We start from the raw sequence: 14,486 nt of genomic DNA, 5'->3' as shown, positions 1-14,486 counted from the left end.
AAATTATTATAACATTCCTTTATTATTACTTGTTTTGTGTTACATGTTAATATTGTGGTAATTTTAAAAGTGAATTCAAGTTGTGCGTCGAGGAAAAAAAAATTACCCACTAACCAAATATTATTGTAAGTACTAACTGTAAGTTCTTACATATAATAATCTTTAGTATTGTTATTTATATTTAACATATTTACTAACATTACTTACATATTATATATTTATAAATAAATTTTATTGTAAGGAAATAGCACAAGTTTTAAATTCCATTTAATTCCTTTATATTTAAATTTATTACTCAGCATATTTAATAATGATGTCCCGAAGAGCCTGTGATCTTGATGCTAAACTTAAGGTGGCACTCGTTGAATTAAAGAAAACCCAAGACTTGAATAAAGTATTGTTACAGGAAAGGGATGATAGTGAAATAGAGATGAAATCTCTATTTGACAAATATGTGGCCCTGAAGGGGGAACTTGTAAACATTAATGTATTCTGTGAAGACCTACGCGTTGACAGGGATAGACTTCAGGAAATTGTTAATGAATATGATCACTGCAGGGACACATATGAGTCAAATCTACAGCGTATCACTCACCTCGAGAGACACCTTGAGGAAGCTCAAGCACATAGTGAATCTATGTTGGAACACAAACGGGTGAGTAGCTATAATAACACCTTAGATCTGTATACAGAATTGTTAAATGTCACTTGTGATCAAAAGTCTACTCAGCCGTTGGTGACCATAGATTTAACAAATACACCCAGCTCAAATAGTTGTACTAGTCAATTTAATAGTGTCAATAAATTAAAAAATATATAAAAATAAACAAATTTATTAAAAAGTCAGAAAAGTTAGTGAGAACTCATACTAAATGTTTAAAATCTATAAATATTAGAAGACAAAAATTAGACCTGTTACAAGAACTTCAAAATTGTAAAACAAATTTACATGATAAGGATTTAGAACAAAATAAATTAAAGAGTAAAATTCAAGAGTTGGAATCTTTATTATATAATTTAACAAATAAATATGAGTGTGCTCAACATGAAATTAATAACTATAGTAAATCACTGGATAAATTAATAGAGTTGGGTAATTACAACATGGAGCGGTTCACCTCATTGACAGAGAAATGTTGTTGTGAGACACCTGAATCTCCTAAATCTTGTCAATATAGCCCTAATGGAAATAACAATAAGTCAATCACATCAGTCTTGACTGAGTCAATCACTCCTTGTTCAAATTTACTCAATTCTAACTTGTCTTTAAAAACTGATAATTGTAATGTTGCACCAGTACGAAGGACAATTATTTATTCAGATGAATATGGTAAGGGTTTGGGCCGTTCATTATCAGAAAGTTTATCTCAACATGTTATAAATAATTGTCTACCTGGTGCTTCATTGCCTAATATTTTAAATAAGGTGGTTAATGGTAGGTATGATAAGTTAACCACATTAGTCATTGCTTTAGGCAACTGTTTAAATGTAAAAAAAAGTCATGTCATTAAACTTGTAAACTCTTTGCTTAATATTGCTGAGCTGGGCATAGGTAAAATAATTTTATGTGCATTTCCTTACTGTCATTCTCTGACTATTGAACAAAATAAGTTCATATATTATATTAATAATTTAATTTATAATATGACTTGTCGTCATAATGACTTTTTATTTTTTGATAGTAACAAATTTGTTACAAACTTTTGTATGACTGGAGATAGATTTTATCTGCCTAAAAAACAAATAAGAAATATAGCTAGTTTACTAGCTTATAATATAAATGACCCCATTATAAGTAATATAATGGGTTGCACTAATCCAATTAGTAGTATTTGTACTAATGTTAATACTAAACATTCTGAAAATATTGACATAAATATTGATTCTAGTAAGAATCCTTTTATTTACAATAATTTAAATATGACTGCAGATTTAAACTGCTGAAAAAGACAAAGGGAAAGCTATCAGAATTGAAAATTGTTCACCAGAACATACAAAGTTTTCTCGGCTGTGAATTAATTATTCAATTGTTTTTAGAAAAAAATAATATAGATGTTCTATGTTTAACTGAACATTGGCTCAAAGTGAGCAATATGATGTTAAGCTTAAACAATTATAATATTGTCAGCTGCTTTAATAGAAAAATAGTAAATAGAGGAGGTTCCATGATATTGGTGAAAAATAATATAAAAGTAAAAGAACGTAGTGATATTGGCAATCTTTCCGTTGAGTGTTGTATTGAAATTTCCTGTGTGGAACTAGAAAATTATATAGTTATGTGTGTATATAGACCTCCAAATAGTGATTATAATTTATTTGAAGAGGTAATGGAGGATATTTTAAAAAGAGTATTTAATATTAACAAAAAATTTATAGTGTGTGGTGATTTCAATGTTGACATTTTATCACATAACACCACAAAAACTAAATTAATGAGTTTATTTCAATCTTTTGACTTGAGTAATGTCTTCCACGAACCCACTCGTATCACAGCCACGTCTGCTACTTGTTTAGATAACATATTTAGCAACAGTGATTATTTAGATAAAATAATATTAAACAACCTTCCTTCTGATCACTGTGGTCAATTAGTAATTATTCCAAATCACGTAAACAAAATTAGGAAAATTAATTTATTAAAAAGAGACTTGACTAGTTATAAGATAAATAAATTTAAAATATCAGTTCGTAGTAAATTAGATTTTTGTCCTCAATCTGATGAACCTAACAAACTTTATACAGATTTCTTCAATATTGTTTCTTACGAATATAATAAGGCTTTTAACAAAAAAACTATCAGTATTAGTAACAAAACAAAATTTTCAGAATGGGCTACAAAGGGAATTCTTAAAAGTAGAAATATATTATTTGATTTATATGATCAAAAAAAATACCGTTTCGATAGTACATTCGTAAATTATGTAAAAAGATACTCAAAAACTTTTAAAAAGGTATGTAATGTAGCAAAGTCTAATTATCTAAATAAAAAAATTAAAGAATCCAAGGATAAGATTAGGACAGTGTGGAATATTATTAATAAAGAAACTGGCAAAGTTAAAAGTCCATATAATGATTTTACGTTAAATTATAATGATAAACTAGTAACGTCCACAAAAGAAATAGTCAATATTTTTGAAAAATTTTTCGCTAGTATTCCAACTGATATTACGTCCTCTTTGGACTCTTCTCCAAGTACAGCTAAATCATTCCTTATTGACAATGTTGCTTCGTGTCCGGTTACATTTAAATTTACATTTATTGACATTGCTACAATTACGAAAACATTTAAACAATTAAATTTAAAAAATACTGAAGACCATTGGGGCATGTCTGTTAAAGTTATTAACACCGCTATAGATGTTATTGCTCCATATTTAGTAACTATCTTCAATAAATGTATTTTTGACGGTGTTTTTCCCAATTTAATGAAACATAGTAAAATAACTCCACTTTTTAAGTTAGGGGATAAAACTGAAGTAGGTAATTATAGGCCCATTTCTATCTTACCAGTACTAAGTAAAGTGTTTGAAAAAATTATGCTCAATCAGATGCTTCACCACTTTAAAATAAATAGACTGCTTCACAGTCGGCAATTTGGTTTCACGGCCGGTAAATCAACTACTGACGCTGGTGTAGCTTTAATGAAACACATTTTTGACTGTTGGGAGAGGTCACAGGATGCTATCGGTGTATTCTGTGACCTCTCAAAAGCATTTGATTGCGTTGATCATGAAACACTCTTACTCAAATTAGAATATTACGGTATTAGATATGAAGCACTATGCATGATGAAATCCTATCTAAATAATAGAATGCAAGTTGTTGAAATAAATGGTGTAAAGTCTGAGGGAACTAGTATTAAAATGGGTGTTCCTCAGGGCTCTATTCTAGGTCCTTTCTTATTTTTAGTTTACATAAACGATCTTCCTTATATGGTAGAAAAGATAGCTGACATAGTTCTGTTTGCTGATGATACTTCATTAGTATTCAAAGTCAATCGACATATTGATGATATGGACGAAGTAAACGGTTCTCTCTCTTATGTTTTAAAATGGTTTACGGCAAATAATATGCTACTAAATGCAAATAAAACTAAATGTATCAAATTTACTCTCCCCAATGTAAGGCCGGTAGATTCAAAAATTGTATTGGACAATAAATCTATTAATTTTGTTGACGATACTGTATTTCTAGGTATCACATTAGATTCCAAGTTGCAATGGGGTGCTCATATTACTAAATTGGCGAGTCGACTTAGTTCTGCCGCTTATGCGGTAAGAAGAATTAGACAATTAACAGACGTGGCAACGGCTAAACTTGTCTATTTTAGTTATTTCCATAGCATTATGTCGTATGGTATTTTGTTATGGGGCAAAGCAGCTGATATAAATACAATATTTACTTTACAAAAGAGGGCCATTCGCTCCATTTATGGTATGGGTTCCAGGGAGTCATTGCGAGAGTGTTTTAAGGAATCAAATATCCTCACCGTTGCTTCTCAATACATTTATGAAAATATCATCTATGCCAGAAGGAATATAGACAGTTTCAAAAGAGTTAGTGATTGCACTAATAAAAGCTTACGTAACAATAACAAACTGATTTTACCTAAATGTCGTTTGGCTAAAGTTAGTAATTCGTTTTATGGCAATTGCGTAAGGTTTTACAATAAAATACCAGAGTCTGTTATAAATCTGCCAGAAAAAAGATTTAAATGTCAAATAAAACAGTTCCTTTGCAAAAAAGCTTACTATAAAATTGAAGAATTCGTTAACGATAATAATGTTTTTATAGAAAAACTTTAAATCTATAGCACTGACAATATTATCTGATTACATTAATAATGAGTGCGTAGCGACTTCTATGTTGATTATCGCATGCCTCTTACTTGTTATACTGTAATTATTTATATAAAAAAAACATCTATTAAAAAGAGCAACACACAAGTTTCTTGCTCATTCTTCTTGTGATGAATCTGCATTCCGGTTGAATCAAATATGACTATTCAAAAGTGCTTGTAATGAGTTTATTTGAATAAAGATTATTTCTATTTCTATTTCTATTAAAAAAGAGACTTGACTAGTTATAAGATAAATAAATTTAAAATATCAGTTCGTAGTAAATTAGATTTTTATCTTCCATCTAATGAACCTAACAAACTTTATACAGATTTCTTCAATATTGTTTCTAACGAATATAATAAGGCTTTTAACAAAAAAACTATCAGTATTATTAACAAAACAAAATTTTCAGAATGGGCTACAAAGGGAATTCTTAAAAGTAGAAATATATTATTTGATTTATATGCTCAAAAAAAATACCGTTTCGATAGTACATTCGTAAATTATGTAAAAAGATACTCAAAAACTTTTAAAAAGGTATGTAATGTAGCAAAGTCTAATTATCTAAATAAAAAAATTAAAGAGTCCAAGGATAAGATAAGGACAGTGTGGAGTATTATTAACAAAGAAACTGGCAAAGTTAAAAGTCCATATAACGATTTTACGTTAAATTATAATGATAAACTAGTAACGTCCACAAAAGAAATTGTCAATATTTTTGAAAATTTTTTCGCTAATATTCCAACTGATATTACTTCCTCTTTGGACTCTTCTCCTAGTACAGCTAAATCATTCCTTATTGACAATGTTGTTTCTTGTCCGGTTACATTTAAATTTACATTTATTGACATTGCTACAATTACTAAAACATTTAAACAATTAAATTTAAAAAATACTGAAGACCATTGGGGCATGTCTGTTAAAGTTATTAACACCGCTATAGATGTTATTGTTCCATATTTAGTAATTATTTTCAATAAATGTATTTCTTATGGTGTTTTTCCCAATTTAATGAAACATAGCAAAATAACTCCACTCTTTAAGTCAGGAGAAAAAACTGTGGTAGGTAATTATAGGCCTATATCTATCTTACCAGTATTGAGTAAGGTGTTTGAAAAAATTATGCTCAATCAAATGCTGCAACACTTTAAAGTAAATAAACTGCTTCACAGTCGACAATTTGGTTTCACGGCCGGTAAATCAACTACTGATGCCGGTGTAGCTCTCATTAAATATGTATTTGATTCTTGGGAGAGGTCTCAGGATGCAGTCGGTGTATTTTGTGATCTTTCAAAAGCATTTGATTGCGTTGAACATGAAACACTTTTGCTCAAACTTGAACATTACGGTATTAGATATGAAGCACAAAGCATGATGAAATCCTATCTAAATAATAGAATGCAAGTTGTCGAAATAAATGGTGTAAAGTCTGAGGGAACTAGTATTAAAATGGGTGTTCCTCAGGGCTCTATTTTAGGTCCTTTCTTATTTTTAGTTTACATAAATGATCTTCCTTATATGGTAGAAAAGATAGCTGACATAGTTCTGTTTGCTGATGATACTTCATTAGTATTCAAAGTCAATCGACATATTGATGATTTGGACGAAGTAAACGGTGCTCTTTCTTATGTTTTAAAATGGTTTACGGCTAATAATATGTTACTAAATGCAAATAAAACTAAATGTATCAAATTTACTCTCCCCAATGTAAGGCCGGTAGATTCAAAAATCACGTTGGACAATAAACCTATTAATTTTGTGGATGATACTGTATTTCTAGGTATCACATTAGATTCCAAGTTGCAATGGGGTGCTCATATTACTAAATTAGCGAGTCAACTTAGTTCTGCCGCTTATGCGGTAAGAAGAATTAGACAATTAACAGACGTGGCAACGGCTAAACTTGTGTACTTTAACTATTTCCATAGCATTATGTCGTATGGTATTTTGTTATGGGGCAAAGCAGCTGATATAAATACAATATTTATTTTACAAAAGAGGGCCATTCGCTCCATTTATAGCATGGGTTCCAGGGAGTCTTTGCGAGAGTGCTTTAAGGAATCAAATATCCTCACTGTTGCTTCTCAATATATTTATGAAAATATCATGTATGCCAGGAAGAATATAGACAGTTTCAAAAGAGTTAGTGATTGCACTAATAAAAGCTTACGTAACAATAACAAACTGATTTTACCTAAATGTCGTTTGGCTAAAGTTAGTAATTCGTTTTATGGCAATTACGTAAGGTTTTACAATAAAATACCAGAGTCTGTTATAAATCTGCCAGAAAAAAGATTTAAATGTCAAATAAAAAACTTCCTTTGCAAAAAAGCTTACTATAAAATTGAAGAATTCGTTAACGATAATAATGTTTTTGTAGAAAAATTTTTAAATACATAGCACTGACAATATTATCTGATTACACTAATAATGAGTGCGTAGCGATTTCTATGTTGATTGTCGCATGCCTCTTACTTGTTACACTGTAATTATTTATATAAAAAAAAACATCTATTAAAAAGAGCAACACACAAGTTTCTTGCTCATTCTTCTTGTGATGAATCTGCATTCCGAATGAGTGGTAGAATCAAAATATGACTATTCAAAAGTGCTTGTAATGAGTTTATTTGAATAAAGATTATTTCTATTTCTATTTCTATTTCTATCTAAGTTTTTCCTTGTATACATAATATTTTCATAAATGTACTGTGAGGCAACGGTGAGGATATTTGATTGTTTAAAGCATTGACGTAATGACTCTCTAGAACCCATACCATAAATAGAACGTATGGCTCTCTTTTGTAAAATAAATATAGTATTTATATCGGCAGCTTTACCCCATAGCAGTATGCCATATGACATAATGCTATGGAAATAACTAAAATATACAAGTTTTGCCGTCGCCACGTCTGTTAATTGCCTTATCCTTCTAATTGCATAAGCAGCAGAACTAAGTCTACTGGCTAATTTTGAAATATGGGGCCCCCATTGTAACTTCGAGTCCACTGTTATTCCTAAAAAAACTGTATCATTAACAAAATTTACTATTTCATCATTAAGCAATAGCTGCGTATTTACTTGTTTTACATTAGGCAGCGTGAATTTAATGCACTTAGTTTTGTTGGAGTTCAATAATAGATTATTACATGTGAACCAATTTAGTATAGCAGAAATAGCATAATTTACATCGTCTAATTGATTACATTGGCGACCAATTTTAAACACTAACGAAGTATCATCCGCAAATAACACTATATCTGCAACTTTCTCTACCATGTAGGGAAGGTCATTTATATAAATTAAAAAGAGAAATGGGCCTTGTATGGTATAAAATATGGTAGGTCACGGTGTTGGCAAAAACGAAGATTTTTAAAACAATTGGATTTATTTTCGACACATAAATTTTATAATGTTAATTAGAGATAAGACGTGCGGTGTCGATCGCATCTAGGTGCAGACTGCGTGGCGTCCGTTGCGCCGGTTATAAGTTTTTTTGAAAACGACTACGACACCGCACGCAGAGACAATAACATAGACAAACATCATTTTAATTATTTTGTTTTTTAAGGCACAGAACGCGTCGCTTACACACCCCACCCCAGTGTTGAGCCTGGCTCAGCACTCATTATCCATCGAAATACGAACGACACGCGTCACCGGCCGTTTCAAAATGCCAGTCGTAGTTTTCAATTCTACGACCCTAACTCGACCATCCCTTCCTGGAAACACCTGCTGAACCACAGCTTTCAGCCAGAGATTACGAGGTGCATCAGGATCGACAATAAGTACAAAATCACCTACCTGTATCGGTGTCTGGTCGTACTGCCATTTACGCCTAGGTATTAGGTCAGGAAGCACTTCTCTGACCCACCGCTTCCAAAACATGTCAGCGAGCCTCTGCGCCTTACGCCACTGTTTACGTAGGTACAAATCAGAGTCATTAAATACACCAACAGTTGGCAAATTTGATGACGAACCCAACATAAAATGATTAGGAGTTAGAGATTCACTACTACCTACTTCTACCGATACATGTGACAAGGGTCGACTGTTGACAATATTCTCAACTTCCGTCAGGAGCGTATTGAGTACTTCTTCACGTGGTGCACGTTCTTTTAAAATTACCCTAAGTGAAGTCTTGACACTCCTAATAAGTCGCTCCCATGCCCCACCCCAGTGGGGACTGGCAGGCGGGATGAAGGTCCATTCCACTCCATTATTAGCTGCTTCATTTGTTAGCCTATCAAAATCTACCTCATTTATAGACTTCTTCAGCTCAGCATCAGCGCCTCTCAAGTTTGTACCATTATCAGAGTACAGCATACGAGGCCAACCCCGTCTTGCTGCCATTCGACGAAGAGCCATAATGCTCCCTCATTAGAGGTAAGTGATGACACCAGTTCTAAGTGGATTCCACGGACGGTCAAACAAGTAAATAAAACTCCATACCTTTTCTCTCTATGTCTCCCCACAGTGACCTCCATGGGTCCAAACAAATCCAGACCACAGTGTGTGAAAGGACGCTGATGATGAGCCAGTCGTGCTTCAGGCAGCTCTCCCATTCTCGGTACCTGTGGTTTTGCTCTTTTTATTCTACAAAACATACATTTATATGTCATTCTTATACATACCGCCACTCCTCAGGGCGGCTTAGCTCGTCTATTTCACCCAGCCGGTTTGCTATGTACGTTTTATAGCTACGTGTATTATTACATATCCAGTGTAGCACGGTACTAGAGTCGCACCAAAAATAACGCCTTACTGGATTTATTTTGTGTTCTCTGATTATTGTATCTGCCAACCTCGCAGCCAATAAAGCAGCTTGCAATTCCAAACGCGGCACGGTAGTATGACTCACGGGCGCGACACGGCACTTGCTAGCTATGAATGACATACATATATCTTTATTTACGTACCATCGCCAGTATGCGACTGCGCACATTGCTTTAGTCGACGCATCGCAACACAAGTGTAACTCTAAATTACTATATTCACTTCCAGCCAAAACCTGTTTCGTAGCGCCTGTCACTACGTCATTGCAGCGGGATGTCGTAGCGCAGCTATTAGCTACGCCAGTTTCGTAGCCGATAGCCCGTTCGGTTACGCTTGTAGATGTACGAGAGGTGAGAGAGGTTATGTTTACCTGAACTGAAGTGCTACGTTTTATCGCTGACTCACTCCCACTCGTCGCTGCTTGATACCACCTCGGCAGACGGATATTTTTTATTTCACTCGTTAGTACATTGACCCACTGACACCATTTTTTATGTATGTCATCTGTTACTAAGTCGTCCCAGCTGATTCCAGCGCGCCAGGTATCTTGCAACATTATTTTACCTTGTATAGTAAATGGCGATAAGAATCCAAATACATCGAATATTGACATTATGACTCTGAGCATAACTCTTTTTGTTGGTCTATTCTTACCATTAATTATGTCATGTGGTATGCGCTTGAGAGACACATCGAACCCCAACTCGTCTTCGCGCGGGTACCATATCAATCCGAGCGTACGTTCACCTTCGCATTCTTGATCTATTTTGAACTTTACGGCCGTAGTACCTAAGGACTCCTTTGGAATACTATCCAATACGGCTGGACTGTTGCTAGTCCAATTACAAATATGAAAACCTCCTGATTTGTGAATTTTACTAATATTACGTACCATTGTTATGGCGGCGGCCTCGTCTGGCAAACTGTCTATGTAGTCATCCATATAATGTTGATTACATATCGCTGCTACGGCGTTTGGCATCGATGACTCATACCTTAGTGCGTTTTTATTCTTAATAAATTGAGCTATGAACGGTGAACATTTCGCGCCAAATATTAATGACGTCATCACGTACGTTTTTTCATGTTCTGCAGGACTGCTTCTCCACAGAAATCTGAGTGCGTTCTGGTCTTCTTCTCTTACCTTTATCCTTAAAAACATATCTTTTATATCGCCGGTCACCGCTACTCTGTTCTCCCTAAATCTTACCATAATGCCGAACAGAGATGTAAGTAGGTCCGGCCCCTTCAGTAGATAGTCATTTAATGACAAACCATTTGTGCCAGCTGCGGCATCGAAGACCAGACGTAGTTTTTTTATTTGGGTTGTCTACCCCAAAATGTGGTAAGTACCATGTCCGTGGCGAGACACTGCAGTCTTCCAACTCTCTGGCATAATCATTTTGTAATAAATGATTAACACGTTCGACATACCTGTTACCATATTCCGTATTTAACATAATTTTCTTTTCTATACCTTTTAATCTGCGTACAGCGTTAGGGAAGCTATTTGGCATCCTGCAGCTTTCATCTTTCCATGGTAGCCCAACCTCCTACCTGCCGTTGATGAGTGTAGCAGTTTGCTCCATCACTGTCAGGGCACGGATATCATCAGCATTCTCCCGTGGCTTACCTGACACTCCCATGGACTCGATGGTGAATGACCGTCGCACCTCGTCATGGATGTCTCGTAACATGCGCTCGCTCTCGTCGACTGGTAAGCTGTGTAACTCAGAGATAAGGAGGGTCGAGTGGGACGATTGTTTATGTTCCGGTATACCTAAACAACCATGTATACACCAACCTAAGGGAGTGCGTGTAGCGACGGGTTCATTCTTGTTACCTAAACTAGTTTGCAAAGGAATTAACAAATGATAATTATCCTGCCCTAATAGTATTTCAGGTTTCAATTTTTTTATACACAATTCATTTTTAATTTTACGCAAATTTTTATACAAGTTGTAATTAACAGTAGATAAATCTTGTATAGGCAAATCTAAATTATTTATGGTACGAGCTCTGTAAATTCATATGATAATAATGATGTGTATACTGTAAAAGCTCGTACCATAAATTTACAGAATTATTCCATGCACCACACATACGTAATGTGTCGCTGGGGCCGCTCAGTCCCGCGCGGTTAGCGAGATCGGTAGCTATGAGCGACACAGTTGAACCGTCATCAAGTAAGGCGGTGGTATTAATAACACCGTATGGTCCACGAATTTTTACCGGCACTACTTTTAATAACACTTGTTGATTATTTACGTTAATATGGGTCACAGTTTCACTCACGGGTGGACATTCGTTCACTTGTTCGGCGGTGACGTTGCTAGTCCTGCACCCGGTGGGTACGGGGTAGTGCAGAAGCCGGTGGTGCGCTCCGCCGCAGCCATCTTTATCGCAGGCGGGCGCCGGACATGTTTCGCGCTCATGACTGACAGTAAACACTTGTAACAAAGATTGTTACGCTTAATGTATCGCCATCTATCTTTTCTTAGCGCTTTTTTAAACTGCGTACATTTTGTTAAATCGTGTCTTGAAACACGACAGTATTGACACTTATCATTCAGTACTAAAACAGAATGTGATCTGCTACTTATATTATTATCATAATTTTTATATTTATCGCTGCGTGCATTTATTAAGCATAAGTTAGATGTTGTGGAAATCTTTACTGCTTCTTGAGTTAGAAATTCGGATAATAATTCTAATCTAGATTTCTTTCTTTCTAGTAACAGTGTGTAACTATAATCTGACCACTTAGATACAAGAACAGTTGGCATCTTAGATAATAATAATGTAAATGCATCTATACCTTGTAAATATTCCTGGCGGCCGACGGCTCGTGTTGCTTCCACGAAATTCTGCACTTTCACAGCAAAGTACACTATGTCCTTTTGATATTCTTGTGACACTGGATGTAACTTTTTTAATTCTTGTATCAAGCGTGATATAATTATATCTGGGTTACCGAACCTTAGTTCCAGTGTCGCCATTAATTTATCAGGAGTTACGGCGCTGATGAGTAAAGCTGATACCGCTTCCTTTGCGGCTCCACGTAGACATTTCCGTAAACGCCATAAATTTTCCTTCGGATTGAAGTTGCAGACTTCAGTCGATTCTTCATAGGCCTGTTTAAATTGCAGCCATTCCATGGGGTCCCCTGAGTAGTATGGCAAATCCTTCGGCGTGCTCAATCGAGACAATAGTTTAGCATTCGAGTTGCTATTCGCAGAGGCGGCGGCCATGTTCTTTAGAGCGCTTGCTAGCATCTGAACTGTAGTACCATTAGTGCCAGAATCTATTGCTGGCGGACACGTGTCACCCTGTTGAAAACCATGATCGTGGGCAAACTGTGTGTTTTCCAATTCTTGCTGGCTGTGCTCGACCCACCTCTCCACATTACTATTAATGTTGGTGCGATTATCCTCTAGGTCTGGACTGTATTCTGCTTCTAAATCAGCTAGGTCTGCTTCCAATTGTTTGTCAATTAATTCCATTTGAATTTTAGCTTTCTTCTGTGCAGCATCGAGTTCTAACTGCTTTTTACGTGCCAGTACAGATGAATGCGAAGACTTCGTGGACTTTGCACGCTTCGTTGTAACGGGCGTCGACGGTTGGCATTCTTCTTTACAAGTACCCGCTTTTGAATTTGTGCTCATAACGGTCACCGTCTTCTCTTCTGTAGGCTTCATATTACTCGGCCGTGGCGTATCTTGATACTGTTCAGAACCAGGATGCTGCTCCATCTGCATGCAGTCCTTATTGCGTGCAGTACTTCGGGTGCCTACCATTTTGTGCGCTGGTGGTGTGCGGTACATAAATCCGGCCGAATGACCAAATGTATGGTATAAAATATGGTAGGTCACGGTGTTGGCAAAAACGAAGATTTTTAAAACAATTGGATTTATATTCGACACATAAATTTTATAATGTTAATTAGAGATAAGACGTGCGGTGTCGATCGCATCTAGGTGCAGACTGCGTGGCGTCCGTTGCGCCGGTTATAAGTTTTTTTTGAAAACGACTACGACACCGCACGCAGAGACAATAACATAGACAAACATCATTTTAATTATTTTGTTTTTTAAGGCACAGAACGCGTCGCTTACAGGCCTAACATTGAACCTTGAGGCCCATTTTTATATTAGTTCCCTTAGACTTTACACCATCAATATCTACAGTTTGCACCCTATCCTCTAGATAAGATTTCATTAGACTTATGTCATTATCTCTAATACCATAATGTTTGAGCTTGTACAAATGTGTTTCATGATCTACGCAATCAAACGCCTTCGACAAGTCACAAAAAACGCCGAGAGCATCCTGTGAGTTTTCCCATGATTCGAATATATGTGTAATAAGAGCTACACCTGCATCAGTAGTAGACTTGCCGGCAGTGAAACCATAAGAGTCGGTGATGGGGGAGCCCCATGCCGTGGATTTGGCATTGAAGTCCCCCATCACCATCATTGGACGGGCCGAGTATAGCTCCAGAGCGGCCCCCAGCCCGTCCATGAACTGCTCGAACTCGGCGAGAGTCCTGTTCGGAGAGAAGTATGTCCCGACAACGACGGTTTCCCCCCAACTCACACCTATGTACCCCGCTCCGCCGAATAGGCGGCTGACGAGCGGGGTCGCGGGGTTGCCCGCGCCAACAATGGCCACCAGGCCAGAGGGGTCGCCGAACCAATGGTCACTTCGTGGGACACGATATGGTTCGGCGACCACTGCAAGGTCAACTCCCCACTGCGCCGCGCTCTGCAGAAGCAGATCCTGGGCGCGCGCGCAGTGGTTGAGATTCCCCTGCAGGAGGCGATGGACTGCCATTATTGACCGGTGTCCATCACCTCAGCCTCTCCCCGGCGG

At 36.2% G+C, this 14,486-nt stretch overlaps 1 protein-coding gene and 1 pseudogene across 1 annotated transcript; both read right to left on the bottom strand.

Moving 5' to 3' along the window:
* Positions 1 to 9,462: 9,462 nt before the first annotated feature.
* Positions 9,463 to 10,889, bottom strand: LOC131845412 (uncharacterized). Its single transcript, XM_059194475.1, has one exon. It carries the CDS (start codon positions 10,825 to 10,827, stop codon positions 9,463 to 9,465), a length of 1,365 nt encoding a protein of 454 aa, XP_059050458.1. The 5' UTR covers positions 10,828 to 10,889.
* A 273-nt stretch (positions 10,890 to 11,162) lies between these two features.
* On the bottom strand, positions 11,163 to 12,546 carry LOC131845413 (uncharacterized; annotated as a pseudogene).
* Between the last annotated feature and the right edge of the window lie 1,940 nt (positions 12,547 to 14,486).

Source organism: Achroia grisella, unplaced genomic scaffold (genome assembly GCF_030625045.1).
Source record: "Achroia grisella isolate CSIRO2021 unplaced genomic scaffold, CSIRO_AGI_Agris_v1 utg4717, whole genome shotgun sequence".
In the NCBI taxonomy this organism is placed as follows: domain Eukaryota; kingdom Metazoa; phylum Arthropoda; class Insecta; order Lepidoptera; family Pyralidae; genus Achroia; species Achroia grisella.
The sequence above is the reverse complement of the archived record's forward strand: the minus strand, read 5'-3'. Positions and strand labels throughout refer to the sequence as shown.